General features: G+C 51.7%; 4 protein-coding genes across 6 annotated transcripts; all 4 read right to left on the reverse strand.

Annotated features, from left to right (window-relative positions):
• Positions 1–1,835: 1,835 nt before the first annotated feature.
• On the reverse strand, positions 1,836–6,374 carry LOC112884046 (protein transport protein SEC31-like). The gene is made up of 9 exons (XM_025949361.1): positions 5,774–6,374; positions 5,409–5,550; positions 5,096–5,327; positions 4,700–4,819; positions 4,281–4,402; positions 4,100–4,202; positions 2,278–2,436; positions 2,077–2,202; positions 1,836–1,994 (listed from the first exon to the last, which is right to left on the reverse strand). The coding sequence occupies exons 1-8, from the start codon at positions 6,372–6,374 to the stop codon at positions 2,077–2,079; spliced, it is 1,605 nt and encodes a 534-aa protein (XP_025805146.1). The 3' UTR covers positions 1,836–1,994.
• A 5,004-nt stretch (positions 6,375–11,378) lies between these two features.
• On the reverse strand, positions 11,379–13,063 carry LOC112889036. Of its 3 annotated transcripts, XM_025955522.1 has the most exons (5): positions 12,990–13,059; positions 12,305–12,465; positions 12,061–12,223; positions 11,602–11,969; positions 11,379–11,519 (listed from the first exon to the last, which is right to left on the reverse strand). In XM_025955522.1, exons 1-5 carry the CDS (start codon positions 13,011–13,013, stop codon positions 11,510–11,512), a joined length of 726 nt encoding a protein of 241 aa, XP_025811307.1. In that variant the 5' UTR covers positions 13,014–13,059; the 3' UTR covers positions 11,379–11,509. The 3 variants fall into 3 exon arrangements, with proteins under 3 accessions (XP_025811307.1, XP_025811315.1, XP_025811298.1); XM_025955530.1 differs by having other exon boundaries at positions 11,379–11,969; positions 12,305–12,468; positions 12,990–13,063; XM_025955513.1 differs by having other exon boundaries at positions 11,379–11,969.
• Positions 13,064–13,092: 29 nt separating this feature from the next.
• Positions 13,093–18,463, reverse strand: LOC112889025 (pentatricopeptide repeat-containing protein At2g17140). Its single transcript, XM_025955493.1, has 3 exons — positions 15,576–18,463; positions 15,206–15,335; positions 13,093–14,049 (listed from the first exon to the last, which is right to left on the reverse strand). The coding sequence occupies exons 1-2, from the start codon at positions 18,044–18,046 to the stop codon at positions 15,206–15,208; spliced, it is 2,601 nt and encodes an 866-aa protein (XP_025811278.1). The 5' UTR covers positions 18,047–18,463; the 3' UTR covers positions 13,093–14,049.
• Positions 18,464–18,558: 95 nt separating this feature from the next.
• On the reverse strand, positions 18,559–21,896 carry LOC112889031. The gene is made up of 7 exons (XM_025955504.1): positions 21,834–21,896; positions 21,669–21,747; positions 19,868–20,902; positions 19,696–19,758; positions 19,391–19,611; positions 19,052–19,155; positions 18,559–18,898 (listed from the first exon to the last, which is right to left on the reverse strand). The coding sequence occupies exons 1-7, from the start codon at positions 21,894–21,896 to the stop codon at positions 18,784–18,786; spliced, it is 1,680 nt and encodes a 559-aa protein (XP_025811289.1). The 3' UTR covers positions 18,559–18,783.
• Positions 21,897–23,326: the final 1,430 nt, after the last annotated feature.

Below are 23,326 nucleotides of genomic sequence, written 5' to 3' on the forward strand. Positions count from 1 at the left end.
TATACTATTCTACCTACGACGCGTATACACGATCAATGTTCATTGGACACGATCCACGTGCCGCCGAACTTATTGCCTCCGTACGACGGCGTCGAGCCGTCGGGAACGGCGCGGGGGCACGGCCGCGCGTCGGCTTCCGGCAGCGTCACTAGGCTCTCCCTGAAGAGACACCGGCTCATGTTGCCGACGCTGCCGCTGAGGTCGGCCCTGCTCACCGTCCTCTTCCCCTTCACGTCGTACAGCACCACCCAACCGGCGCCCGCCACCACAAGCAGGCCGCCCCCGAGGACGGCCACGGCTTCGTAGCTCGGGTACCACCCGGCGCGTCGCCGCGGCGCAGGCAGGTCGACGCGGAGGAGGCAGGCCCACTTCTCCCCGTCGCCGCCGTCTTCCAAGGCCCACACGTCCATGCGCCGCGAGTGCGCCTCCGCCGCCGACACGGCGAGCCTCCCGTCCATTTCGAACGTCCTGAGGTGGTGGCCGGCCAGCGGAGGCGACGGGATCAGCCGGAACGCCTCCGACACCGTGTCGAACGCGACCACGTCGCCGCTGCCTCCGGCCTCGGGGTGGCGCGACCAGTACAGGGTCCCACGAATAGCCACGCAGGCGGAGGTGAACGGGTTGCTGCAGCCCTCGGCGACGGGGCCGAGCCGCCGGTGGAAAGGATGTAGTAGAACTTGCGGACGTGTGCCGCGGCGTCGCTGCCAGCAGCGGGCTGCCGGAGGCTAAGGTACGCGCGGGACGGCGCATGGTACTCGTATGACGGCGCCAGGAGATTCCCAATGCACAGCAGGCGGTGCTCGGCGGACGGCCGGTGGAAAGTAGAACCCGGATGCCAGGACGTTGACGCACGGCCGTGGCGTCGGCGACGGCAGGTCGGCCCATTGCCGCGTGGCCGGGTTGCAGACTTGGAACCTCCTGTGGTGCCGCGCGAACAGCAGGAGGCCGTCTCAGGAATCGACGAGGCGCAGCGGGTCGTGGAACCGGAGGAGGCGGCGGATCGTGCCGCCGGCGGGGTCGCGCCTGCGAGTGCGTTCTTGGCGCCGCTCCCGATCCTTAGCCGTCCGGGTACGCGAGGAGCTCCAGCGGGCGGCGGCGGGAGTAGGCCTCGACGAAGGCCGGGCACGTGGTGATGGGGCGCCATCGCCTGCTCACGGCGCGGGAGCGGAGGACGCACTCGGGCGGCAGACGGAGGAGGATCTCGGTGAGCACGTCGCCGAACAGATAAGCCGACGATGACATCGCGTGTGTGCTTGCTTGGAAAACGAAACGGCACGGCGAGGAGAGCGTCCTGACGCCTCATGTATGTGGAGACATCCACCGAATCGGGGTTGAACTCGGAGTCTCGGACGAGCTCACGGTTCAGACAAGGCTTCAGGCTTTGTTACCGAGAAGAACAGGAACTGCAGACGCTGGGGGGCCTGCCCCGAAAAGCTTGTGCAGAAGTATCGGCTTCAAGATCCAGATGCATCACTTCGTTTCATTAGCTCCATCTCAGACAGGAGCTGAGGGACTCGCCGGTCGGCTCGCCGCCGCCTGCCGGAGAGGCAGCGCAAGGGCACCGGACAAACACGGCGCAGCGGTGAACAGCCCAACGTAGAAATGTATTAGCTAGGCAGGAGAGCAAAAGGAAAACAAGCGGCGTCCTCCAGAAGAACAACAGAAGTAGCATTTCGGTTAAAATTTCAGGCGTAGCAGACCTCACATATTACAAATTTACAGTAGTAAACCAAACATTTAAGCTTCTATATCTCTGCAAAACTTCAACTTCCTTGGTCATTTATGTTCAACTCTGCAACCATTCAAAGCCAACTATATGCATCTCTATACACCCTAATCATATGCAAAACTGTGCCTCTGCACTGAACAGAATCTGTACCAAACCCAAGTACCTCCAACTCCGAGCATTGAACGCATGTCATACAATCGGATTATCCTGTACACCTGGATTTCACTCTCCCAACAGATGACAACCTCCGGGTTCAGATCCCGACCTTCATCAGCAATTCAAAAGAAAAGTTAGTCCCCAGATATATTGGACTAGGTCACAAGCTACAGCATACAAATCGTGCTTACCTAGATCTCTGGAGCTCTAAGGTATAGATGTACATCCTCACGAGTTGACAAAGCAAAATGATCTTCAGACTTTCTACTCCAGCGAATGTCCAAGCAAGCGCCAGGCGCTGCCTTCTCATGCACAACCTAGCTTATAAGAGAGGACAAAATGTGAAACCATCTACCAGTAGAAAAGAGATAAACAAATAAAAGGTTTCTGACCTCTCCTTTCTTGACATTCAACAGTACGATCTTGTTGCTGCCAGTGCAAGCTAGCAGTACATCTTCACCACCAAGTGGACACCATGATAGTGCCAGAACACCTTTTGCATCTTCGCAGAACTGCTTCGCAGGCCTCCCTGCCTTCCTCATGTCCCAGAGCTGAGTAGAATAACAGTTTAAGTTAGAATTCTCCTCTCTCTCTTTTGCTGAACAACAGTGGGTTATCTGTCAGGTGAAACCACTGACTGAGCTCAAGGGATGGTATTTTGGTGTCAACTCAATCAGTTTGAAAAGAAAAGGGTTCTATCAGTATCAGGGGGAGCTCTGCTGTATTACCATTCACCTTTAGTTTATTGTTTGCATGTTCTCATGGAAAACTCCAATGGAAATGCACCATAGTATTAACTCTGTGCTGGCTGGCTGGTACCAGTTGCCAGATTACATTATGTTGGAATATTTGGGCCTGGCCCATGTAAATCCAAATAATTCCTATAAAATCTCAAAGACCCATTAGAACATAGGTGCATGGCAACAAGTTAGTCCCACCTTGCTAGTGGAGGTGGAGGGAACCTAACTTAAATAGTTGGATGCTCTCCATACTCTTGCAAGTATGGGTGAGAGGAAGAAGGAAGAACACATGCGCGCGCTCGCTCGCCTCGCCGGGCCGGGCTCGGGCGCGTGAATGGTCCGCCAAAATCCGGGTCCAATCCTTGCGGGCGTGTGGCTTCTTTTTGCCGATCCGGTAAAGAGCCGATCGGCTCTCTCTCCGGTCTCGGGCGAAAGAGCCGATTGCTCTTCGGTTTCGGGCGAACTGTTACGGCTGTAAAGAGCGGATCGTTCACTTTGATCGGCTCTTCAGTCACGGGAGAAAGAGCCGTTCGTTTTCTATGAATCGGCTCTCCGGTCTCGGGCTAAGGCTGTAGAAAGCCGATTGCTCCCCGGCGGCTTCCTCTTGCCATTTTGAATTTGTTACGGATTTCACGCGCGGATTTTTGGGACTCGTAACCGACTAGGTTTTGGGACGCCAAAACCCTAGCGGTTCTCCTTATAAATACACGCGGGTGCCGGCACAGATATATAATGACAATACGCCTCAACCTGCCTGTTGCGCCGCCCAGTACGCTATTTCATCCCGTTTGTCGGCGTGCACCGACGATCGGGAGAGCAGGTCTCCGGAACCTCGTCCTCAGCGATCCTGCACCGGGAGAGGGCGAATAAGGTTTTTGGGAAGCGCTCTGCGTGACTGCTCGAACGCTTTCACGTCGCCGTCCTCTACGTCCTCGTCACCACGGCTCGTCTATCTCCTCATCAGTGGGGCGCGACTCGGCGTCGTCAAGCGCGCGGAGGTGCTGATCATCGCCGTCGTCATCTTTGCCTGGTTATTCCAGTCACGCAAGACACGTACGACTTTCTGTCCCTAACTATGCTTTTTCATATCTAGTATGATCTGGTTAGGGTTGATATTGCTGCTGCAATACTTTATCTTAAATTACGTTATGAGCATATTTAGATTTATTTGTTTTCTGTACATAACTTTCATCATGGTCATGATATATCTTTGAATTAATTTAAAACTGAAACTCCTAATTTTTTCAACACATTATTCGCACACAACTATGCCATATCAAACTGGGAGCACCGGAACTGAAATAAGAACCAAAAGGCATATTCTGTTTCATGTTTGCCTCTCCGAACATATATACACCACCAAGATGTCCATGAACATATTCGACAACAGAGATGTTGTTCCACAGTGAAATATGAGCATTTGGACGTTTGGACTAGTTCCTAAATAAGAATTCCAGGAGGAAAGAAGAATTACCTGAACTGATGGTAAATCAAAGTAATATCCAGCAGCAACCATTTGATTCTCATTACTAGGACTCCATTCTACAGCTGAAGAATCTCTTGTCCATGGTAAGTTCCTATTAGAGGGACCTTTTTTAGTACATGAACCAACAACTCTTTCCCAACCAAAACAAGCTATTGAGAAGAACAGATACCTAACCAAAGGTGACTTCACATTTATATCCCAAATAGATGTTCCAGTATTAGAAGCGGAAGCAATAATGTCCGAACGGCTCCAAGATAAAGATGAGGTATCCACACGATCAGCTCCAGTAAACTGCGTGTGTAATAACGTTGATGTTCAAACTTGACATTTTCCAAAGAAATCAGGTAATCTAATACCTGAACCTTTACACACATGCACATCAAAGAAATATGTTCTAATCATTGTATTCTCACTCTATATTGTTTGCATTCTTGACATCAGCTTTGTTCCAACTCATTTTTATGCTTCTGAGAGTACAAGTCTAAGCACAGCAGCGGTATTATCTTTCCTTATCTATAAAAAAACTCCAATAGCTTAAGTGTTGTGATGACCATAGCACTTCTGGCGATACCAGAACATTAGTAATACCTCGAATGTGGGGATTTCATCTTTTGAGAGGTCATTTAGATCCCAAACAAGCATTCTTCCATGACTTCCACCGGAAGCAAGCAATGTATATGAGCGGTAACCAAAGGATAGACCTCGAACCTGAAAGAAACAGAGTATCATTGTGCGCAGACGGCAGAGGCATCTATACGCAGAAAAGCAGTCCTATGCCTAATTTGGTCTTATCTATCTATCGACAATTTGAAATATATAACTCTCACGTTTAATTCTGGGAGACGGGTGATGCGGGAGCTCAGCGGCATGATGAGACTTCGCGCGCAAGTCACCCACCAACCGAACCAAATTCCCAGCCAGTTCGAATTTCGAAACCACAAGCCGCATCGAATTGAAAACGCGAATCGCAATTGGGTTTCTTACCGGACCGACGTGCTTAGCAAACATGGCGACCATGTCGCTGCCGGAGTTGGAGACGACCTCCCAGTCCGAAGTGTCCTCCTCCGACTGCTCCCCGGCGACGTCCTTGGCGAGGATGCCCGAACGGCCGTGGGCATGGAGGGGGGTCGCCTGCGGCCTCCTCGCTGATAAGTAGTCGTAGTCGATCTCCACCGGGAAATCCCGGTCGAAGTAGCCCTCGTCTTCCGGCGTGTCGCTGCCCGGGGCGCAATGTGAGTTGGAAGTCGCAAACGAACGACAAGAAATGGGGGACGAAGCAGCAGGCAGCGGCACATACCGGAGCCGCGGATTCCAGACCGCCACCTGCCCGTCGACGAGCCCGGCTGCGAGGAGGCCGTTTCTGAAGGACCACGCGTTAGAACTCAGGCACACAAACACAGCCGACGAGAGACCACACTGAACACAGTGAGCAGAGAAAGCTGGAAATGGTAAAGTAAAAGTACAGTAGTAGCACCTCTGGTGTTCCCTTCTATTTATAGAGTTTTACAAACAAAGAGAAAACCAAATTGACTACCTAAAGAGGTTAGCTTAATTATAAAGAGAAAGCTAATTTGACTACCTAAAGTAGCAAACTTGGCTGCTAAAGAACATGAGCTTACATGTGTTGAATTGTCAACAATTCTCCCCCTAAGCCTCATGTACCCTTCTCCGACTTGATGTGGATCAAACCAATGCGGGAGTGCATATCTTGAAACTTGACTCGCCCAAGTGGTTTGGTGAGAATGTCGGCGAGCTGATCCACGGTGTTGATGTAGTTGGCCTTCACACTCCCCTCTTCCAAGCAGCTTCTGATAAAGTGGAACTTAATCTGGATGTGCTTGCTTCTCCCATGGAATACGGGGTTCTTGGCGAATGCCAGGGCAGACTTGCTATCTACCCGCAGCTCGACCGCCTCAGCCTTCTTGCAGAGCAGCTCGCCCATCAAACGAGCCAGCCACAGCGCCTGAGTTGCGGCGGAGGTGGCAGCGATGTACTCTGCTTCGCAGCTAGAGAGTGCCACCACCTGTTGCTTGAGTGATTGCCAGCCCACGAGGCTGCTGCCGAGGAAGAACAGCATGCCACTCGTGCTCTTGCTGGCGTCGATGTCGCCGGCGAGGTCGCTATCGCAGTAGCCGACGAAGTGCGCTGCTCTGGAATGCCTCTCGAAGTGCAGGCCGTAGTCGATCGTGCCCGCGATGTAGCGAAGAATCCTCTTGATGGCCGACTGGTGCTCTGCTGTGGGCCGTTCCATGAACCGGCTCATGTAACCGACGGCGAACGCCACATCCGGCCGGGTGTGCACCAGGTAGCGCAAGCTGCCGACGATGCGACGTTACTGAGTCGCGTCGACCTCCTCTGCCTCGCTGTAGCGGCTCAGCTGGAGCCGCTCATCCATCAGAGTGTGGGCGGGGTTGCAGCCCTCCATGCCACCCAACTCGACGATGCGCTTGGCGTAGTGTGCTTGACGGAGCGTGATGCCGGTGTTGTCCTGCCGGACCTCGATGCCGAGGTAGAAACAGAGGAGCCCAAGGTCGCTCATCTGGAACTTGTCTATCATCTGCATCTTGAAGGCTCTCACCTTTGCCTCATCGGTGCCGGTGATGACCAGGTCATCCATGTAGACGCCGATCAACAGGACAGAACGCTCCATGCCACGCCGGTACACCGCCGCCTCGTGTACACTCTGCTGAAAACACATCTCCTTGAGCGTGGCGTCCAGCTTGATGTTCCAGGCGCGCGGTGCTTGCCGGAGGCCGTACAACGCCTTCCGAAGGCGCAGCACCTTGGCCTCCTTGCCGGCAATGATGAAACCGGGAGGTTGCCGCACGTACACCTCCTCCTTCAAGTCGCCGTTGAGGAATGCCGACTTGACGTCCATGTGGTGGACGCGCCACCCCTTCTGTGCAGCGAGCGCGAGGAGCATGCGGATGGACTCAATGCATGCCACCGGCGCGAAGGCGTCGTCGTAGTCGATCCCCTCCTGCTGCACGAAGCCACGAGCAACGAGCCTAGCCTTGTACTTGACCACCTCCCCCGCCTCGTTCTTCTTCAGCTTGAAGATCCACTTCAGGGTGATCGGACAATGTCCGGCTGGCAGGTCCACGAGCTCCCACGTACTGTTGTGCTCGATGGAGTCCATCTCCTGCTGCATCGCAGCACGCCATGCTGCGTCTCCTTCCGCTTTAGCGAAAGAGCACGGCTCCCCCATGTGCGTGAGGTGGAGCTCAGCGTCCATGTTCCACTGGACATACCCTTGCACCGCTTGATCACCAAGGATGTTGTCGACGGTGCGGTAGCGGAGCGGGGTGTCGTCGTGCGTTGCATCAACACGATCAGCATCGTCTGCCAGCGGAGTGACAAACGCCGGTGTGCTCTGGCCCCCGGGAGCCGGTGATGCTACCGGCGTGGCTGGTGCCGGACTGCCAAACCCACCTGCCAGCGGCGGGCCTGGTGATGGTGCAGGAGCAGGCGTGCCTGATGCTGAGCTGCCCGCTGCTCCCCCGGCTCCTCTGAGCTGCACGAACTCGACTGTGAAGTCGCCCTGCGACCCACCCTTGCCACCAGTGGCCTCCTTGGACCAGTCCCAGCCGTGCCCTTCGTCGAACACGACGTCCCATGCCATGCGCACGCGCCGAGTCGCTGGGTCGAGGATGCGGTACCCCTTCACGCCATCCGCGTAGCCGATGAAGACTCCCGGAGTGCTTCGATCGTCGAGCTTGCCGACGTGGCTCAGCTCCTTGACATAAGCCAGGCAGCCGAAGGTGCGGAGGTGGGCAACCGCCGGCGTGCGGCCTTGCCATGCCTCATACGGCGTCTTCCCTTCGAGGCTCTTGGTCGGTGACCGGTTGAGCAGGAACACCTCCGTCATCACCGCCTCACCCCAAAAATCCGCAGGCATGCCCCGCTGCTTGAGCAAGGCCCGGGCGGTGGCCACCACCGTCTAGTTTCAGCGTTCGACCACGCCGTTATGCTGTGGCGTGTACGGCGTGGAGAAATACTGCTTGATGCCCTCATCAGCACAGTAGGCGGCAAACTCAGCCGATGTGAATTCGCCACCATTGTTGGTGCGCAACACCCGCAGCTTGTGGCCGGACTCCATCTCGGCTGCAGCTTGGGTGTGCTTGATGGCATCCGCTGCGACTGCCTTCGTTGGAAGCAGCATAGCCCACATGAAGCGGGACGCGTCATCGACGAGCAGCACGAAGAAGCGTCGCCCTCCAGGTGTCGCCGGCGTGACGGGACCACAGAGGTCACCGTGGATGAGCTCCAGCTGCTTCCGCGCACGGTACGCTGCCTACTGTGGGAAAGGCCGCCGCTTGAGCTTAGTCACGACGCAGGTGTCGCACAACTGCTCGACGTGGTCGATCCGGGGCATCCCACGCGCCATCCCCTCACACCCAAGCTTCCGCAGCGCGTCGAAGTGCAGGTGCCCGAACCGCTCGTGCCATAACCAGGCCTCATCATCACGACAAGCGGCAAGGCAGACTGGCCGGACCACCTGCAGGTGGAGGATGTAGAGGTGGTTGTACCCCCGCTTGACCTTGGCGAGAAGACGACCTCCACGGTCCCAGATTTGGAGCACCCCTGGGCGATCTGGACCTTTGCGCCATGCTCGTCGAGCTGACCGAGACTCACGATGGAGTTGCGCAGCGCCGGGATGTAGTAGATGCCGTGGAGCAGCTTGTGCTCCCCGCTCTTAGTGGTGAAAACGACGGAGCCGATGCCGCGGATCTCCACGGCCAAGGCGTCCCCAAACTTGACGGACCCCCGGACTCCATGGTCGAGGTCGGCGAAGTGGCCGGCGCACCCGGTCATGTGGTGTGTGGCACCGCTGTCCAGGTACCACCCTTCGAGCTCCGGAGCCGTCGCCGAGGAAGGCGTGCGCTCGTGGCTCGTCGAGGTGGAGCAGCGGTGGACTTGGTGGAGCCGAAAGCTCCCCCCTTTCTCCCGCCACGGGCTGCAGGACTGGGCTGGCTTGGGCCATCCACAGGGCGGGTTCGTCGTCCTCGTCGGCTTGGGCCATGTTGGCCGCAACACCCTTCTTGGGCTGCCTGCAGTCCCGGGCCCAATGGCCGCGGCGGCCGCAGTTGAGGCAGGTGTCGATGCGTGCAGCCTTACGCTCACCGCAAGCACCCTCCTTTCCTCCCGCGCCGCCGGCAGGCTTGTCGCCGCTGGGCTTGTCGCCGCTCCCGCCTTTCTTGCGCGGTTGCTGGCGAGCGTCCTTGGACGAGGAGGACCCGTCCTGCTTCTTCTTCCTCTCCTTCTGGCGCGCCAGCCACTGCTCCTCCGTGAACAGCAGCTTGCCGCCGATGGAAACAGGGTCTCCAGCCACCCCTTCGTCGCGGTCGTCCACTGCCTTGAGCCTCCCAGTCACCTCCTCGATGGACAAGGTCGAGAGGTCCAGAAGCGTCTCGATGGACAGGGCGAGCTGGGCGTACTTGCTGGGGACGACACGGAGGTACTTCTCCACCGCCTTGAGTTCATCGATGTCGATGTCGCCATGCCGTGCCAGCTGCTGCATCAGACTGGACAGGCGCAGGGCGAAGTCGTCGACATCCTCGCCGGGGCAGAACGACAGGTGATCCCACTCCCTCCGCAGCTTCTGCACGGTGGCCTTGCGAGCGCGGTCGATGCCGACACGCGACGCGGCGAGGGAGTCCCAAGCGTGCTTGGCTCTTGGCTTGTCCGCCAGGGTGGAGATCATCTCCGGCGGGACAGAAGCGAGGATGGCGTCCAACGCCAGCCGGTCCTCATGGTACTCGGTGTCCTCGTACGCGACAGCGTCCCAGAGCTGCTGCGCCTGCAGCTTCACCCTCATCAGCAGGTACCAGTCGTTGTAGTTCGTCTTGGTGAGCATCGGCCATGGCGTGCTCCCACCGGGCTCCTTGATGACGCGCTGGACGATCGGCGAGTCGCGGCGGTGGTGACGCCTGTTGCGCGGTGCAGGTGACGGAGAAGGACGACGCCGGTGATGCAGGATCCGCCGGTCGTTGTGGCCATCTTCGTCGTCATTCTCCTCAGCGCGCAGAGCGGCGGCAGCGGCCGCTGCAGCCTCAGCCGCGGCAGCTGCCGCTCTAGCCATCTCGGCCGCCTCCTCCGCTGCCACCTCGCCCGCGGCGATGCGAGCGTCGCGCGCCCCGCGCGCGCGCTCTGCAGCGTCACGTGCCTCGCGCTCCGCGGCCTCGACTGCCGTTGCGGCAGCCCTCCGGCGAGAAGAAGAGGTGGACATGATCCCGATACGAACTCAGGCTCTGAGACCAAATGTTAGAATTCACACACACAAACACAACCGACCAGAGAGCACACTGAACACAGCGAGCAGAGAAAGCTGGAAATGGGTGAAGTAAAAGTGCAGTAGTAGCACCCCTGGTGTTTCCTTCTATTTATAGAGTTTTACAAAAGCAAACTTGACTACTAAGAAAGGCTAGATATTCTGCAAAGAGAAAACCAAATTGACTATTTAAAGAGGCTAGCTTAATTATAAAGAGAAAGCTAATTTAACTACCTAAAGTAGCAAACTAGACTGCTAAGGAACATAAGCTTACATGTGTTGAACTGTCTAACACCACGTCTCCTTGGACCAGGCAAGGCGACAGACCGGCGCCGGCGAGGGGAACGCCACGGCCTCCTTGAACTGGTTGGTAGTCGTAGCCCAACTCCAGCCCCGAGTCGCCGGCGCCGCTGAGGATGCGGAGCTCGCCCGGCTCGCCGGTGGCCCCCTGCACGGTCCCGACGGCGAGGAAATCGCGGTACGGGGCAAATGCTGGCACCGAGACCCTCGTCGGGACTCGGGACGCTGGCGAGGTGAGCCATGGCGACGAGGGGTTTTCGGGGGTGGCCAGGTTAGAGACGGCTTCCCGGGATACGCCTACGCCTGCGGAAATACGGGGGTGGAGTCGGCTACGGTATTTATACCTCGGGCCGCCCTTGTCCCGCTGACTCGTCGTACGGGCCTCACTGATGGGCCATGGGCTCTTGCATTCTGCCATTTCTTTTTTGCGCCGTCTGCCTGTGAGTGGCCTGCCTTTGTGTGTGTGTGTGTGTGTCTGTCCGTCTCTCCCTCTCCTCTCTTCTTTAATTTTTCTCCGATTCGTTTTGCCGTTCCAAGACGTATATTCTATACATGAGACATTCCTTCTACGTGAGCAGATTTTTACACCGTGTTTTATAAATTAAAAATAGATTATTTTTTTCGTCATCGTTTTCAGTATATCCCTGCAAAGGAGGCGCATCCAAGCTACCTCTGGATGGCTCCATGTCGATCCTGGAAGTCCACCCGAATTCAGCTTTTCATCAATGATGTTCAAACATTCAGATCTAGCCAAGTTACAATCCTTGATCTCAATAGCTAGCACATAGTATATGAAGGGGAATGACAGAATCTGCTCTGTATACATGCTAGTAGTACCTGCACAACCTCAAATGGTTAGATCTTATCGGTAAACTTGCAGTACTCGTGTTTCCACCAGCAAATCTGGCTGCAAAACCACCTCTCGTCGTCGCCGTCGCCGTCCCAGGCCTCCGCCCTCTTCGACTCCACCTTGCCGCACCACGGATTCGCGCAGGGCGTTGGAGGCTCGGGCATCCTCCACCGACGCAACGTCAGCCTTCGCATGACCGACACGGCCTCTCTGCGCACGGAGGCCATCCTGCGCCTTGTCCTGCTGGGGCCAGAGGATGCAGGCGCGGAGGAGAAGCAGTCCAAGCGTTCCAGCGCCTGCTCGGCACCGCCCGGCGAGCGCAGCGAGTCGTGCAACGTGATCATCCCCATCATGTAGGCTGCGGCGGCGTGTCCATGCTCCATGGCGTGGAGGAGGTGCCGGAGCCCGCTCGCTTTTCTCCGGTTGCAGAACTCCTCCTGCAAGAAGAGACGGCGGAATTGTGACTGACGAGGTAAAATTCGGTAGACGCCGCTGCGATTTAGCCTGAATCTGTGTTCCAGACGTTACCAATCCAAGGATGTAGGATGCCTCGGGGTTGCTGCTTGCGGCGCACCGCCGGAGCACGGACAGAAACCTCGCCTTGTCCCACCAGTGCAGCCTCCACTCCCTGTGCACGGCCATGCACCGCCCGACCTTCCTTGCCGCCGTCGCATCGCGGAACACCTTGCACCTACGCACGCAGGTCCACCAAATCATGTCAAGGTAGGCAGGCAGATGATGAGACGGGAATCTAGAAGCAATATAGACTTACGATCGCCGGAGGTTGACAATGTCGTTGAGGGGCGTCGCGGACCTCGTCGCAATGCTCGCAGTCACCTCCACGAGGATGTCAGAAGGGAGCCCGGCGACGTCCATGTCCGAATCTGCCGAGCCCGTTCTCCCCTGTCGTCCCTTGCCTTCTTGAGGCCCTGCCTACTGCCAAACAAGCACGTGTAAGCATATCTAATTGTAGAAAAAGTTGCATGAGAGGCAGAAAAGAAGGCGGTTTGTGGTCTGTAGATGATCCTGGAATCTGAGACCGGTAATAAGCGGTAGGACGGCATTCATAGCCATACCACGAGAGGATCAGGAGAAGTTGAGTAGTTTATTTGCGTGGACCTCAAAGATCAAAGTGAAGGAGTACACAACTGCCAGGAAATATGCCTAGCTTCCGCAGAATAAGAATGGCAGGGAACAAAGTACCCTATAGTTTTAGACGGGGATTGGGTAGATGGCACCTGGGAGATCTAGTTATAAAGAGTCCAAATAGTGGCACTTGAAATATCTGTGACTACCCTGCTCCTTTCAGGTGTAAAATATCGTGAGCTGTACTTGCATCACGGTGAAATGTGCATTTACCCATCAACAGAGCATGTACTAGATATGAAAGTCTAGCAAAGGGAAATATAGGCACAAGAAACATGACTGGTAGCTCAAATTAGGTCAGTAATACTCACTGAGTTGCTGATCTGGCACAACATCAATGGGGTGTGCAGCTGTGTACAACATTAATCCTACAGCAAATCTCTGTACAACAAGCAGCAGGAAACGGACTGTTATGCAATAAATTTAGGCTGTACAAATGGAAGTTACCATAAATCGTGAAATGACAACAATTTACATGTCAGGATAACTCAAAGATTTGATGTCTAATCAATAGCAATCAGGCCTAAACCAGTAAAAACTAATTTACATATAGCCTACCACCAAATCAAAGGAAATCTGAAAGCTTGGAACACCGCGCAACACTGAAAGAAGTGAAACATTCAGCAAGAAAGAAAACTCATCATAGGAGTTACACTCCATAGTATTATGTCTGAATGTCACACTTATAGTACAATCTAATTACTATCTTTTCAAATGCATAAGCCAACATGCTAAAAAGTTATGTAGACCTTCAGAAATATAGTTTTCCCTTCTAAAGTGGGGCTGAACCAGTATTCAGTAGTAAATAGGAAAATTCCTTATGTGCCATTGGCATAAAACCTAATCCTTGATTTACCACCTAGAAAACATAATTCCCGTATATGCCATTAGTTTTAAACTGTAATCCTTTCAGTGCCACGGGCGTTGCTTCCACCCTCAGCCAACCATCCAAATGCCAAAATTGCCCCTGCCATCCCCAAATAACAGAAACAAGCATGCGTGGTGAAGAAGAACATCCATGGCATGGCAGCCTGGTTGTCTGCGCCGCCAAGACATTGCGTCCTAGCTAGTACGAGCGTGGAGCAGGAGAACACCGTACTCGGGGCCCACACCGGCGAGCTCGGCGGCCAGCTGTTGTCCGTCAACAAGGTTCTCCACTTCATAGAGCATCGATTGGACATCCACCTGGACATGCTGGCCAGTGACCCGCAGCTCAAGCTGTGGTAGCTGCCCTACCCCACTGCCTTCATGCACAATGGAGCCCGCTGCTGCTCTTCCTAGATTGGATGATGGTGGCGTTCTGCTTGGATTTGCTCTGCTCGTGAAACCGGTGAAGTTGTGTCCAACCAATCAATTGGGAGTTGGGACCAACTAAGGCAAGGGCAAATGGGTCATTTTAACATGTATGTTAGCTCAAACTACTAGAATATGGTCAACATTGGCACGAAAGAGATTAAAATTTATGAACAATGGCATTTACAAGATATAAGTTTTTTAGGTGGCAGATCAGGGATAAAAGTTTTAGCCAATGGCATATAGAAAATTTGCCCTAGTAAATACCTACAATAAGTGCATATTTTTGCTGAAGCATGAAGTCCAGAAAATAACCCATAAACTCAGCTATAAACTGAGCTTCCAACAGTGCTAAAATCGGTCAAGCCATTAATTGCATAACCGACCAGATATAGGATAAGATCATCCTCATGGCCTTTTTTGACGGAATAACTTAAACATAAGATCTATACAAAAGGGTAGTAAATAAAAATATAATGTGGCAGTTCTTAAAAGTTTGATAATATCCCATAACAAACCTGCACAACAGAATAATGCATGACATATAATTATTTAATTCTCTGCAGCTAGTGTCGACATTGTTACCATATAAGCAATCATCCCAAGTCGATCACAAAATATCACATCTATGGCATGCCAATTTGGGCCAATTTAGCACTCAATTAAACCTGAGCATATCATTAAATCAGTGAATCTCCAAATGATTATTGACAAATCAAAGAGTGATTACCATGGAAGGCACCTCTGCCTAGATGGTATGCCATCCCAGTCAAAAACAATACTAGTTGATGTTGTGTGCAGTCAAATAACACTAAATTTGACTAAAAACATCATGACTAGAGAAGTACTCCCTCTGTCCACCAATGGAAGGCATATTTTGGTCGAGGAAAGGTCTTCCAAACATGCATATAATTTGACTAATTGTTGACCAAACTTTAACCTTTTTCCTTGTCAAATACTCCTTACAATGACAGATGGGGAGAGTACTTCCATAGGAATGTAATTATGTTTCCAGCACTGTGTTCACTGTCCAAGATTATGATTATTTGTAACTGGAGGGTGTAAAAAGATATATCCTACACTAAACACCCTGGTCTCACCTGTGCTGAGATCTACTTCATATGATTAACTAACCACACTGAATCTTCAAAACCCCATGTTAATTTAGCTAGTAACAAGCAAATTCCTAGATTTTTCCATGCATGTCTGTTGTGAAGGGTAAAGAGAGACTTACTTAACCAGTGTTCTCTAGTACATAAAACTCATCATTCTGTTGCTGTTTGTGCTCATATACATTGCCCCTTTGACCCCATCCTGTCCGCACTCTCTTCGTAATTTTCATAATTGTGCGGGCACTGTCATCTCTGCACATCAATAATACAGTCAGTCACCAAAGTACAATTCCAAGATATATAGATTAAACGTGAAGAACCAATTCTCTTCCTAGATCTTCTTAGGTTCTCAGTGCATATGCTGTGATTATATTTTATTCATTTTGAAACAGCAAGTTATCCTAAGAACTGAAAAAGAAAAAAAAACATGCAATGAAATAGAAAGAGAGAGATCTCAAAAAGACAGGACAAGAAAATTGCTACTGATCATACCTGTGCAAAAGAGCACGCCAATCACTTTGACCACTCTTGGCATGCTCATGCCTTCGGCTTCCAAGGATAATCTTACCAGAATGATTTGGAAGATCATCATTAAATTCTGCCATTTCCATCATTTTCTCTGACAGCATATCAGCATCCTGCTTCTTTCCTTTATTACTTAGTGCATCTATCACTGCCATGAATGCCGCTGGATCAAATGTATATCCTTTAGCTATTAACTTCTTGAGAAGGCTATGTGCATGATCCACCTCCCCAGCTTCACAGAGCCCAGCAATTATCCGTTTATATGGGAAACTCTGGATAGAGATCCTCATTTCAAGTGCTGTTTCTAGGATATTCTTGGCTTCTATCCATCTACCATAAGTTGAGACTTCAGTGCACATTAAGCAAAAGAGCCTTTCCTTCTGCCCACATGTTCTCAAAGCAGCATCAAAAACCATCTGAGCTGAAGAAAAATTTGCCATCTTGCAAAAGCCCTTAATCAACAAGTCAAAAGAAGTTATATTTGGAACTATTTCATTCTGTAGCATCTCATCCAAAAGAGGCATGGCCTTATTAACCATTCCTCGTTCACAAAATGACTTAATCAAGCTATTGTAGGTCATCACATTAGGAGGGATCCCCTTATCCTTCATTTCACTCATCAATTTAATGATTTCATCTGATTTGTGTTTTTCTTCAAATCCCCGAATCAATAAATTGTATGTCCTTGTGCTTGGAATACAACCTTTCTTTTCCATGTCCCTAAGAACCTTAATAGCCAAAGAGGTTTTTCCATGCTTACAATACCCATGAATAAAGGTGTCGTATGTAACTGAATCAGGGGAAATATCTTTCACTATCATCTCAAGCAATTTCTTCTTTGCTTCATCAAACCGCCCTTCTTTACACAATGCACTAATCAGAATAGAATAAGTGATTCGATCAGGAAGACATCTTTGTCTGCTGGAAGAATCACTAACTACACTAAGGAATGAATTCCCCAGTCGGCCAAGAGCCGCGCTTCCTTCTTGCCACATCCCATCAACAATGTCCATCGCCACGTTTAATCTACTGTTTCTGCATAGTCCATCAATAATGATATTGCAGCTTGCTGTATCCAAACTGTAGCCTTTCTCACTCATCCTCTCTAACAAGCTTTCTGCCTCTGTGATCCTACCTGCCCTCCATAGACTCTGCAGCAGAACATTATACGTAAATGAATTTGGCGCACATCCCTTCTGTGCCATCTCATCAAGAACCCTGTGGGCCGCTGCAGTGTTCCCCTTTGAGCAATAAGCATGGAGCAAACTAGTGTAAGTCACAACATCTGGGGTCATCACACCACTCCTAATAAAATCCTCTACTCTGCTCACATCAAACGCCTTGCCCTCCTTGCACAATCCAGAGACAATAATATTGTACGTGTAGCTATTAGGCTGGATACCCTCATGTGCCATCTCCCTCAGCAACTCCTGTGCCTCGCCAATCCTCCCATTCCTTACCAACCCTGCCAACCAGCGGTTGTAACTCTCAACCCTTCTCAGGAACCCACCACACCTCATAATATCCACCAGCACCCTCGCCTCATCAACAAACCCAGCGTCACAGAACCCGCTCAGCATCACGTCAAATGTCACCTGATCAGGCCTCGGCAGCCCCTGTTGCCACTCCTCCTGCATGTCCTTGAAAATCCTGTAGGCGTCCAGCACCCTACCGGCCTTGCAGAGGGCAGAGATCCTTGCATTGAACGTGACAACATTCGGTGCGAGGCCCTGGGCGCGCATCCGCTCCACCAGCTTCTCAGCCTCCTCCACCTGGCCCTCCCGGCAGAACCCTGCGACCACCGTGTTGCAGACCACAAGGTTGAAGCTCGGCATTCCGTCAAGTACCTTAAGGGCATCAAAGCTCCTCCCCGCACGGCAGTACCCGCGCGCAAGGATCCCAAAACTGAACTCGTTCCTGGCGGGCATTGCGTCGAACACCCTCTGGGCAAGCTCCATGCGGCCAGCGTCACAGAGCGCCTGGAGCAGGAGGTTGCGAGTGAAGACGTCCGGCTCGGCGCCGGCGAGGAGGAGGTCCTTGTAGAGCGCCTCGACGAGATCGAGGCGGGACTCGCGGAGCGCGGAGAGGATGAGGCGGTTGTAGACAGGGGTGGGCGGCGGCGGCGCGGACTCGAGCGCGCGGAGGGAGCGGAAGGCCGGGAGGGCGAGGCGCAGCGGGAGGACGTCGGAGCAGGAGAGGAGGGCGAGGAGGTGGGGGGAGGGATCGGGGAAGGAGATGATGTGGCGGTGAAGGCGCGGGAGGAGTGCGTCGGCGGCGGGCTGCGCGGCGAGGAGGCGGGCAAGGAATGAGGTAGAGCGCGGCGGCGGAGGGGAGGCCGCGGATGAGAGGTGGAGGAAGAGGCGGAGCGCGACGGCCGGGGAGGCGGCGTTGCGGCGGAGTAGCGCGAGCAGGTTGGCGGCGGAGGGGGAGGAGGACATGGGAGGGTGGCGGCCGGCGGGGGTAGTGGCCGAGATGGGTTTAAACCGGCCCGGGCTGGCTGGCCGGTGGGGCGCGCGGTCGGGTCAGCGGCCCGGTCCGCTGACACTGCTAGGTGATTTGCTTCGAGTGATTTTTCCCCCCACCTATAAATCTCTGTTTAATTTTGCAATAGCGCTCTAGCAGTTTGTAGCTTAAGCATAAAGATTTCAGATCTTTTCAGTTTTAACAAGCATAAACACTCTGACTCGCTCTAAAAATGCCTATCACTTCTCAAGATTGCCATAAAATAGCAAAGAAGTTCCAAAAATGATCAGGATCGATCTACCAATGTCCTATAAATATTGCAGCAATTTTAGATGATGTAAATTGAACAAATTCGAAAATTTCCTAGATCAATACTATACGATGAGAAAAATAATCGTGTAATCAGGCAATCAGAAAATCAACCGTACAATTCAACACTTTGACAAGTTAGCAATCTCCATCTCAAGAACTAAACAAACAAGAACGGTAGCATCTGCAGATTCTGCTCCATTAAAAAAAGAATCTGTCATTTTCACGGGCCTGTGAAATCGTAAGTTGGGAACAGCATACATCACAAGTTTTTCTCACGTTACATCATGCCGCACTCACCACTACTGTAATGAACAAGGGATCACAAGGCTAAAGGTAAGAAAGGGAACCTAATCTTGTGGTAAAGATCAGCAAAGAAAGAAACTAAATTACAAATGGGAGATCAGAAGCAAGGCACGTTTTCAGTTCTCATGACCATGTTACACGTCGAGTAGATTGACGCAGCCGCGGCTTGCACCGCCCATTCGCTCTCAGAAATGTCCGGGTTCTTCAGCTTCCTGAGCAGACAGATTAACGTATTTCAGTTAGATTAGACACTTGCTCAAGCATGAAGTGAAATGATCCAGTGATTGCTGAATTTTCATGTATATCAAAACATGAATAAAAACAGAAGGTAAATCAGTTTTGATTGAATGTCATGATGAACTAACCATAATTCAGCCATAGGTCCAAGCGGTGGAGCATCACAGGTCATGTGTTTGAGGCCTTTATCACAATTCAATTGCATTTCCTGCACTTGCTTCAACCGGTTCTCCTGCAGAAGTATTAGGCAGTCAGGTACTCAGGTGTATATACATACCCTATGCACATGTATGCAAAAGGTGTGTATCTAATACTAGCATTATGAATGTAGCTTATATATCAAGATCAGTTGCTATGACTCCAGTGAGTTAAACATCAAAAAAAACATTGAAGCCATGAAGGATGGTAAATCATGATTCGATATAATCCTTTCCTACATAGAAAACTACTCCAATCAGTAAACTCACCAAGTGTTTACCCTCCTCCTGAAGTGCTCTGTCCATCTGAACAAAGAGAGACTTCCATCGTGCCGCATGTGCTTCTGAAACTGCTTTGTCAGTACATCCAGCCTCAGAAGTATTCGCAATACATGATTCGTTCTCTTGATTAGATGGAAATTCTGTTGAAATCAGGTAAGGTAGTTCCGTGTGAAGAGCATTTCTGACTCTCTTTCTGCTGCGCTTCAAAGCTTCAAGAGAAGACAAAAAAAAAACATTAAGTAACCATGCATGGCTACAACTTTCGGCATTTACTTCAGACTTCAGAACTATACCAGCAAGGCGCCCCCTTATGTCCTGATGCAGTAGTTCCAACCACTGAGAAGCAACACTGGCCGCTGATCATTGGAAGAGCAAGAAAACTATCAGACATAGATATTTCCATAAGCAGTACCCACTGCAAATCCATAGGCGAAATTATTTTGTTAAATGGCCAAGGAAGCATACCTTTTACTGACAATAAAGTCATGTAATCATGATTAGATGCATGATCATCAGCTGATGTACTACAGGTCCTATCTGACGACATAGTGACTGCTGATGAGAGTTGCAGTTTAAGATTATCATCATCCTGTGGAAGGAACTGTGATGCGGTAGGCAGTGCTTGGTGAAACATCGCATTGTTATCTTTCATCATGAAATGGCATTTCATGAAACCACCCCCATATTTCTGATCCTGAATTCTATCACTGACTTCTTTCCCTCTTTCACCTGTTCGACTAGTACAAGCAGGCTGATTCTCATTCTCAAGCCTCTCAGAGTGTACCATAGCCTTTATTATGGAGTAAACTTGCTTGCTGTTTCTCACATGGTTAATGATTCCAGGGTTTAGCCCAGATAATAGGCCACTAGGAGCAGCAACCTTCACAAACTTGTTAGCCTGGCTATGCTGTGTGGAAGTGTTCTTCTTGAATTCATCATCCCTTTTCCTTTTGGGGGGTCGACCACGTGGCCTAGGCACCACTGCCTTTCCATGAGATGAAGAAAGAAAGCCATTCTGTTTCATTTCTCTCCACTTTCTGTGCGACTCGCTCTCTTCTGTAGCACCAGTAGTGCTGCCGCATTCCGATGGATCACTGACTTTCGACTGCCCCAGCTTCTTGTAGGGGAAGAAGGGATTAAACTCTGCTGCATCAGAACTATCTACTGTGTTAAGGTCCAATCCAAGGCGGGCAGCACTCATCCTATTCTCAACATGTTCTGCATCAGGCTTAGGCTGGAGATCTGTCCCAATGTTCTCTTTACCACATGACAGAGAATCACCGCCGTGCAGCTTCTCCACTGACACTGCATTGGGATCACGACCCAAGGTCAGACAAGGAGCTTCTGGCTGAAGTGACCCAGCCTGGGGCAGCAATAAAGACACTCTATCTCCATGTTGTGTGGCACCTTCAGTAGTCAATTGAGGAATATCCTTCTGGTTACATGGATGCAAGCATGCTTCGCCTTGACCCGAAGATTCCGTAATTCCTGCCCTCAGATCTAAAGGATGAAATTATAAGACCGATAAGCAAAAGCGTATAGGAGCGCAGAATAAAAACAAGTGATAAGTAAGACAAAGACACAAGCATTTTTTCCATCGTCAAATTTGATTCCCAGAGAAATTATGACAGGGCACGACAGTGTTGAAATGATGCGAGTGTAGACTGAGTCCTTAATAGTCAAAAGCTTAAATAGAATTGTAGTGTATATGAGTTACTAGTTGGACCGCTAGAGAGTGTGCTGCAACCAAGTTTCATTTTATTGGGTTGCTGGATTAAAAATGGGTACAATACCAATAGAGGCACCAACAACTCACCACAAAACCTCTTGCTCATGGGACTGCAAAGCAATTGGTAAAAAAAAAGAGATAGAAAGCAATTCTCTGCAGCATGCATATTAAGCACATTTTATGCATCTAACTACCCAAGATAAGTAGATAAGCATGTCCTGGAATTGCAAGGCTGTGAGAATATGCTGCTCACTTATAACTGTGCTAAATAGAAGTTACAGCTCCACGAAAATTCCAGTGGAAAACGTGGATGTACTGGCACGCTTAGATCCGCTCCGCATGTAGCTGAGGCACCGTACTGCGACGTTCTCGAATTCTTGTGCTACTAACCAACGCGGTGCTGCTTAAAATTCAAGGACAAACGACATCCCAAGAAAGACGCGAGGTTCTTTTTCAGTTCGTCACCCGTTCAAGGCACGGATGGAGCACGGATCGGGACGAAAGCGCGAGAAGATCGAGAGAACGCCAAGAACTCACCTCCCAGTCCAGCCACCACCGGCTGCGGCGCGCTCCCCTCCGCAGCCCCGCCGCCGGACGCTCCCTTCCCGTCGAATTCCTGCACGAACACGCACCAAAACGGCGTCAACGCATCGCCCGCCAGCCCCAGACGAAGAACCAAGCACAAGGCGCGGGCCCACCGACCTGGAGCGGCGGCGCGCCCGATCCGGCGGGATCCGCGGCGGCGCGCGGCCCCGCGGGGTCCATCAGGGAGCGAGCGGCGAGGCGCGCCGGGCGCGGGCGGAGGCGGCGGGGGAGCGGGCGGGATCTGGGCGGCGGGCGCCGGCTAGGGTTTGGGAGCGGAGGAGGAGGGGAGGGAAGGGGGAGCGGGGGGGAGGGAGAGGGAGGACGCGATGCGACGCGACGCGAAGCTCCGCGCGGATTTGAAATGGAGGTGAGGTGGGGTGGTGGGGCTGGGTGGGATGGGACGGACGGGGATCGCGTGGGGATTTATGGTGGCCTTGCGGGGTTTAAATTTTTTTTGAATTCGAGCGGAGGTGGGTGGGCGCGGTTTGTTTCGGAGGGCGCACGCGCCGCGCGGGGGTGGCGTGTGGTGGTGGGGTGGGGGTGGGGCTGCCTGCGGCTGGGCTCTCGTGGGCCTTTTAAACACGGGAGCGGGCTGGCTGCTGCTGGCTCTAGTGGGTGGGTGGAAGCCCCGGGAAGCGGGGGTGGATTTGAATTTGCGGGGTGGAGAGACGCGCAGGTTCGAATTTTGAATGCTGAGATCTGCAGCCACCCGGTGGCCTGGTGGCGTGGTTCGAATGCGTTTGAATTGTGCGTGTCGTTGGCTGTCCTTGGCTCTTCCCAGCAGTTTAGATGGGAAACCATAGGGTAAGCGTCAATTCATGTGCTTAGTTCTAGGTATACGATGACTTGTGGAGACTTGAGAACTTTAGCAAAGGTACAATTTTTTAGGTGTACTCTGATAATATATCTTCCCACACCATATGGATTCCTTAGAAACAAATCGATCTCTTTTTTTGTTTCTTGTTTTGTGCAACTTTTGATTATTGGGTTCATTTTTTTCTATTTATCCAGGACCATAGCAATAATACACATCCTCTTGCGCCTAATTGAAAGTCTAAATAAACTATGTGAGATGGACGTTTAGATATACTTCTTTTATATTTGCAAGCATTTGGATAGATTAGGTGGATAGCTCATGTTCAAAATAAGAAAGAGGAGCTCGAGAGGACTAACCAGCGCTCGTTTCTTTGTTTTACATGCGTATATTTTACTTCAATTACATTAGTTACACAATCTTACAGTGATATGATTAGAATTATATAAGTATTGCACCGAATAGTAACATAATTATATTATTTTCTGTCCTCCACGGGTCTTGTTCACTCACGATCGTCTTTTTTTTTTTGCGGGTAACACTGAGCATAGGTCATATTTATCCATTTGCATGATAGCATTTGATTAGTTAAGTACTGATTTTATTTGTAACACTAAGCATATGTTTTATGTTCGGTTGAGCGGGAAATCTATTCCCCGCGCGCTGCTGGCGCGCGAGCTATCGCAGGAGGAGGCTCCCTCACTGTAGGTGGGCCCGCGCACTGTGCTTCTTCAACCTCGAGCTCGCGATGGTGGTTGGCGCCGGGGTTAGGGGAGGAGGGTTGGCGGGGGTTGTG

The sequence above is a fragment of the Panicum hallii genome, chromosome 1 (genome assembly GCF_002211085.1).
Source record: "Panicum hallii strain FIL2 chromosome 1, PHallii_v3.1, whole genome shotgun sequence".
NCBI classification, from domain to species: domain Eukaryota; kingdom Viridiplantae; phylum Streptophyta; class Magnoliopsida; order Poales; family Poaceae; genus Panicum; species Panicum hallii.

What these genes read in the sequence shown, in the direction of transcription:
- LOC112884046 (XM_025949361.1), bottom strand. Translation starts at nt 6,374, where the DNA reads ATGAGCCGGTTCATGGAACGGCCCACAGCAGAGCACCAGTCGGCCATC. An exon ending in TTGATTTACCATCAGTTCAG is followed by an intron (nt 2,437 to 4,099) that starts GTAATTCTTCTT and finishes TATTCTACTCAG; the next exon opens with CTCTGGGACATGAGGAAGGC. An exon ending in TGAATGTCAAGAAAGGAGAG is followed by an intron (nt 2,203 to 2,277) that starts GTCAGAAACCTT and finishes CTTATAAGCTAG; the next exon opens with GTTGTGCATGAGAAGGCAGC.
- LOC112889025 (XM_025955493.1), bottom strand. Translation starts at nt 18,046, where the DNA reads ATGTCCTCCTCCCCCTCCGCCGCCAACCTGCTCGCGCTACTCCGCCGC. An exon ending in TGGCGTGCTCTTTTGCACAG is followed by an intron (nt 15,336 to 15,575) that starts GTATGATCAGTA and finishes ATTGATGTGCAG; the next exon opens with AGATGACAGTGCCCGCACAA.
- LOC112889031 (XM_025955504.1), bottom strand. Translation starts at nt 21,896, where the DNA reads ATGGACCCCGCGGGGCCGCGCGCCGCCGCGGATCCCGCCGGATCGGGC. An exon ending in CATAAGGGGGCGCCTTGCTG is followed by an intron (nt 19,612 to 19,695) that starts GTATAGTTCTGA and finishes CTTCTCTTGAAG; the next exon opens with CTTTGAAGCGCAGCAGAAAG. An exon ending in GGACCTATGGCTGAATTATG is followed by an intron (nt 18,899 to 19,051) that starts GTTAGTTCATCA and finishes CTGTCTGCTCAG; the next exon opens with GAAGCTGAAGAACCCGGACA.
- LOC112889036 (XM_025955513.1), bottom strand. Translation starts at nt 13,013, where the DNA reads ATGTTGTGCCAGATCAGCAACTCA. An exon ending in TGTGCCAGATCAGCAACTCA is followed by an intron (nt 12,466 to 12,989) that starts GTGAGTATTACT and finishes GTTTGGCAGTAG; the next exon opens with GCAGGGCCTCAAGAAGGCAA. An exon ending in CATCCTACATCCTTGGATTG is followed by an intron (nt 11,970 to 12,060) that starts GTAACGTCTGGA and finishes CTCTTCTTGCAG; the next exon opens with GAGGAGTTCTGCAACCGGAG.